The 6,033-nt window shown below is 57.6% G+C and overlaps 1 protein-coding gene across 1 annotated transcript in view; it reads right to left on the bottom strand.

Annotated features, from left to right (window-relative positions):
• The window catches only part of PSMD11 (proteasome 26S subunit, non-ATPase 11), a 29,781-nt gene extending 25,794 nt beyond the window's left edge, over positions 1 to 3,987 (bottom strand). The window contains exon 1 of the mRNA XM_030541179.1: positions 3,858 to 3,987. Within this exon, the coding sequence (XP_030397039.1) occupies positions 3,858 to 3,948 (91 nt within the window). The 5' untranslated portion in view covers positions 3,949 to 3,987. The remainder of the gene's footprint in view (positions 1 to 3,857) is intronic.
• Positions 3,988 to 6,033: the final 2,046 nt, after the last annotated feature.

Below are 6,033 nucleotides of genomic sequence, written 5' to 3' on the forward strand. Positions count from 1 at the left end.
CGCCGGGCTGGAGCTCGCACCCTGAACTCCTCCCGCACCCAACTCCCTGCCCTGAGCTCCCTGCCGCATCCTGCACCCCAACCCCGTGCCGCACCCCTCACCCTCTTACACCCCACACACCAACTCCCTGCCCTGAGCCCCCTGCCACACCCTGCACCCTTTCTGCATCCCCTGGGGCGGCTTTGGGGTGGGGACTTTGGGGAAGGGGCTGGAATGGGGGGAGGAAAAGGGTAGGAAGAGGCAGGGCCTAATAGAAGGGGTGGAGTGGGGGCAGGGCCAGAGGCAGTGTGTGTGTGGGGGGGGTGTCAGTGATGCGGCCCTCGGGTCAATGCACTAGTCGTCATGTGTCCCTCGTGGTCATTAGAGTTTGAGACCCCTGATCTAGACTTTACATATAGTTGCATTGAGCTGACAAAATCTCTCGTGTCCTGAAAGCAGGTCAGATTCATAAAGCGTCACTAAGACCTTTCAAGCTGTTCAAGGAGGATTGCTCTAAAACAAGCATCTATGGTCGCACCATATGGAGAGTTCTAACAAATGACATCTTCTAAATGGTGACATCAAGCATAGAACCTGCAAGCTGGGTAAAAAAAATACTCACTTATTGCTTAGTGTTAGGATCCTTGTTTTCACTGCTGTTGTGTGTAATGTTGCAATCACTTGGCCAGAGATTCACAACAAAAATAACGCTAAGGCTGTATGAAACTGTGAAATCAATCTGTTTGCACTTGCATGTCAGATTCTGCAGGCATTACAGGCTCTCAGTTGCAAAAGTTGGAGCTGTCTCCCCTCATCAAGGTTTCATACTTTTTGCTACTACTTAGTGCTTTACAAGCATTAAATCTCCAACAACCGTGAGACAAGCAAGTGTCCCCATCTTATAGGTGAGGCAACAGAAGAACAGAAATATGAAGAGATTTACTCGACTGAGACTACAGAACTGGGATTCCTTGTTCAGCACTACAGCTGGGATTAGAATTCAGAAGTTCTTAGTTCTCACTCTATGGGACAAGACCTTATTCCCCATTAACTTAATATGCTCAGGTTTCAAAGTAGCAGCCGTGTTAGTCTGTATCCGCAAAAAGAACAGGAGTACTTGTGGCACCTTGGAGACTAGCAAATTTATTTGAGCATAAGTTTTCGTGGGCTACAGCCCCATTTCATCAGATGCATTTCCACTACATACATCCGATGAAGTGGGGCTGCAGCCCACGAAAGCTTATGCTTAAATAAATTTGTTAGTCTCCAAGGTGCCACAAGTACTCCTGTTCTTAATATGCTCAGTATAATAAGAAAAGTAATTTTGCTTTCCTCAGCACAGGTGGTCTAATTATAGTAAAAGAAATACCCACTGCCTTAAAAATAAAAAATAGTCTACCATAGCTTGTCACATCTCTCAGCTGATAACAAATGGGATAAAAAAGCACTGGAATGAGTTACCTAGGGAGGTGGTGGAATCTCCTTCCTCAGAGGTTTTTAAGGCCCAGCTTGACAAAGCCCTGGCTGGGATGATTTAGTTGGGGTTGGCCCTGCTTTGAGCAGAGGGTTGGACTAGAACCTCCTGAGGTCTCTTCCAACCCTAATCTTCTATGATTCTATGAAATGCTACCACAAACTATTACTTTTGACTAGGACTGACTTGACAAGAAGTAACAGGTATGTCTGACAGACCTGCAGGTGCCAAGCAGTAATTAACTAGTGCGTCACATCTCTAGTTAACATCACAGGCTGAGCAAGCTTCTCAGAAACTCCAACCCTAAAATCAGACCACACAAACGTGTATATTAGTTAGTTTACAGTGTGGACCTCATTGTTTGCCCAAGGCCATCAATGCAATAGCAAGACATATTATATATTGTTATTGTGTGTTTCCTTCTACACAGTCTCTTTTTAAATATGTAGCTCACCACCCGCAGAACAGCCATCTGAGAGGTCTATTTTGATATTATACAGTAGCTAAGGAGACATTTAACTGCCAAACATATAGCACCAGTATGTGTTCAAAGCCCTAGCCTCAGAAATAAGTCACCTATTAGTAATTCTGGATTCTTGGTAATTTGTTTGGCTGTTTATTTCTAGGGCTTCTTCTCTCCCCATCCCATGATCTACATTACAAAGACATTCTGGGGACCTGAGTTAAACATGGTTGTCCCCTGACATAACTAGACCACTGCTCCATTTTGCAATTTCGGCATGTCCCTGACACTGCTAAATCCTTGAGAGAGTCCCCCATAACAGTTACAGTGTAAGAAGGTAGCACAAATAAAAACAAAGTGGATTCCTGAAACAAAAAAAAGTTACACTGAAGATTTCTGTAGTACTTCTTCAGCCAGAACCCAGGATTCCAGTTCAACTGTTTTTATTTATGTTTTGTTTAGCACTCACAACTACCAACACTTTCACACCTGAGGTTATTTTTACACTGGGAAACATTCATGTACTCTAAAAGGCAATTCAAGTAGCATCATATTTTATACTATACAAGAAAAATATTCTTGCAGCAGAGCTGCTTAGGCCTTAAGGGTGGCAAACACTAGACAACTAGCGCAGACCCCCCTCTGCTGACCTAACTTACTATAGCACTTACATGCTACAGTGAGGGAACTACTGAACCCCCTGAACAGACCATACAAGTGAATTCTCACTGGTTGCTGTTGGGACGCACTGTTCATGATTCTCAGTGTGAAGCACTGCTCATGGACTTTTCCAATATGAGAACTGTATTGCTTTCCCAGTTTTACGGTATGTCACCATAGCATGAGCTGCATAGCAACATTCAGCGAAACAGCATTTGCTCCCTACCTAAATTCTTAAATTGAATTTGCACACTATGAAAAAATGCTCTCTAAATCATTAGTGCTTAATCCACAAATTGTATTCACTCCCCCTACACAGCACCAACTGCAAGTCTGGCCGGCACTGGCCGGCAAGGACAGTTCTCACCCTGGCTTCAAGGGCCGCTGTTTCCAATCATTCCCACACACATACCCCTCTTATATTTAGATTACTCATCAGCTGAGGTTGTCATCCTCCTGCCTGCAGAATAACCCAAGATCTGGCCATACCACCCTCCGTATATAGTCCCTAACAGGACTGCAGCACAAAGAATAACTACACACAATCAACTGCAGCCTCAGAAGCCAGTTGCACTTCAGAGCACGTTACTCCAGCAAGCAGTGGGTGGAAGTGACACAGAAACAAACCCTGGGTCAGGCTCAACCCCAGATCCCGCAACCGAGAGAGCCGCAGAAACCGGATCCCCGGACCCCACGGCAGGGAGACAGTGGTCTTGTGTACAAGCGATAACAGCAAACCTAGCGAGGGAGGGCGCTGCGCCCCGGGAGAGCAGCTGACACCAGGGTCACCCTCCAAGTCTCATCCGGAGCAGGGCGAGCGCTCTACACCACGGGGAGTTGGGGGGTCACAGTACCTAAAAGCCGGTCACCCCCCCCCTTCCCAGGGCCTCGTTGGCTTGACCCGGGGGGGGGGGGGCTGCCCCTTCCTGCCATGGGCAGCGCGACAGCGGCAGGGAGGATGGCCCCCCCAGCCGACAGCGGAGATCGGGGCCTCTTTACAGCCCCGCCGGGCCGGGACCCAGGGCCCGAGCCTCGCGCGCTGCCCGGTAGGGCCTAGCGGGGCCGGCGCCGGGCGCCCTGCCCCTACCTCCGGGCCCAGCGTGAATCAGCAGCTGCCGGGGCCTCGCTCCCCCGCCCCGCGGGCTGCGGCCTTGCGCCCCCCGGCCCCACGGTGAGTCAGCAGCCGGCAGGGCCGGCTCCCCCGCGCCGCCGCCGGGCCGAGGAGCGCGGGCTGCGGGCCGGGCCGAGGAGCGCGGGCTGCGGGCCGGGCCGGCCGCTCACCTATGGAGTGCAGGATCCCGATGGAGGCCTCGCGGTCGGTGGAGAGCAGGGACTGGGCTCGCTGGAACTCCAGCACCGCCGCCGCCGCCATCTTAGCCGCTCGCTCGCTCCCTCCGCACGCCGAGGCCGGAAGGAGCCGGCCGGGAGCACCGCCCCTTCCCGCCGCGGGGCATGCCGGGACCTGTAGGCCGTGCGCGAGGCTGGGGGGGGTCTGACGGGAGAGGGGTGCGAGGGGCTCTGTGGGGTGTGGTGTGGGGCCGGGTGAGAGGGGCTCTGTGGGGCGCTGGTATGGGGCCGGGTGAGAGGGGCTCTGTGGGGCTGTGGTGTGGGGCCGGGTGAGAGGGGCTTTGTGGGGCGCTGGTATGGGGCCGGGTGAGAGGGGCTCTGTGGGGCGCAGGTATGGGGCCGGGTGAGAGGGGCTCTGTGGGGCGCAGGTATGGGGCCAGGTGAGAGGGGCTCTGTGGGGCGCAGGTATGGGGCCGGGTGAGAGGGGCTCTGTGGGGCGCTGGTATGGGGCCGGGTGAGAGGGGCTCTGTGGGGCGCTGGTATGGGGTCGGGTGAGAGGGGCTCTGTGGGGCGCAGGTATGGGGCCGGGTGAGAGGGGCTCTGTGGGGCGCTGGTATGGGGTCGGGTGAGAGGGGCTCTGTGGGGCGCAGGTATGGGGCCGGGTGAGAGGGGCTCTGTGGGGCGCTGGTATGGGGCCGGGTGAGAGGGGCTCTGTGGGGCGCAGGTATGGGGCCGGGTGAGAGGGGCTCTGTGGGGCGCTGGTATGGGGCCGGGTGAGAGGGGCTCTGTGGGGCGCAGGTATGGGGCCGGGTGAGAGGGGCTCTGTGGGGCGCTGGTATGGGGCCGGGTGCGAGGGGCTCTGTGAGGCGCAGGTATGGGGCCGGGTGAGAGGGGCTCTGTGGGGCGCAGGTATGGGGCCGGGTGAGAGGGGCTCTGTGGGGCACAGGTATGGGGCTGGGTGAGAGGGGCTCTGTGGGGCGCTGGTATGGGGTCGGGTGAGAGGGGCTTTGTGGGGCGCTGGTATGGGGCCGGGTGAGAGGGGCTCTGTGGGGCTGTGGTATGGGGCCGGGTGCGAGGGGCTCTGTGAGGCGCAGGTATGGGGCCGGGTGAGAGGGGCTCTGTGGGGCGCAGGTATGGGGCCGGGTGAGAGGGGCTCTGTGGGGCACAGGTATGGGGCTGGGTGAGAGGGGCTCTGTGGGGCGCTGGTATGGGGTCGGGTGAGAGGGGCTTTGTGGGGCGCTGGTATGGGGCCGGGTGAGAGGGGCTCTGTGGGGCGCAGGTATGGGGCCGGGTGAGAGGGGCTCTGTGGGGCGCAGGTATGGGGCCGGGTGCGAGGGGCTTTGTGGGGCGCTGGTATGGGGCCGGGTGAGAGGGGCTCTGTGGGGCGCAGGTATGGGGCCGGGTGAGAGGGGCTCTGTGGGGCACAGGTATGGGGCCGGGTGAGAGGGGCTCTGTGGGGCTGTGGTATGGGGCCGGGTGCGAGGGGCTCTGTGGGGCTGTGGTATGGGGCCGGGTGAGAGGGGCTCTGTGGGGCGCAGGTATGGGGCCGGGTGAGAGGGGCTCTGTGGGGCTGTGGTGTGGGGCTGCGTGAAAGGGGCTCTGTGGGGTGCTGATGTGCGGCCGAGTGAGAGGGGCTCTGTGGGGCGCAGGTGTGGGGCCAGGTGAGAGGGGCTCTGTGGGGCGCAGATATGGGGCCGAGTGAGAGGGGCTCTGTGGGGCTGTGGTATGGGGCCGGGTGAGAGGGGCTCTGTGGGGCTGTGGTGTGGGGCCGGGTGAGAGGGGCTCTGTGGGGCGCAGGTATGGGGCTGGGTGCGAGGGGCTCTGTGGGGCTGTGGTATGGGGCCGGGTGCGAGGGGCTCTGTGAGGCGCAGGTATGGGGCCGGGTGAGAGGGGCTCTGTGGGGCACAGGTATGGGGTCGGGTGAGAGGGGCTCTGTGGGGCGCTGGTATGGGGTCGGGTGAGAGGGGCTCTGTGGGGCGCAGGTATGGGGCCGGGTGAGAGGGGCTCTGTGGGGCGCAGGTATGGGGCCGGGTGAGAGGGGCTCTGTAGGGCTCTGGTATGGGGCCGGGTGAGAGGGGCTCTGTGGGGCTGTGGTGTGGGGCCAGGTGAGAGGGGCTCTGTGGGGTGCAGGTATGGGGCCAGGTGAGAGGAGCTCTGTGGGGCGCAGATA

This window comes from Gopherus evgoodei, chromosome 23 (assembly GCF_007399415.2).
Source record: "Gopherus evgoodei ecotype Sinaloan lineage chromosome 23, rGopEvg1_v1.p, whole genome shotgun sequence".
Taxonomy (NCBI): Eukaryota; Metazoa; Chordata; order Testudines; family Testudinidae; genus Gopherus; species Gopherus evgoodei.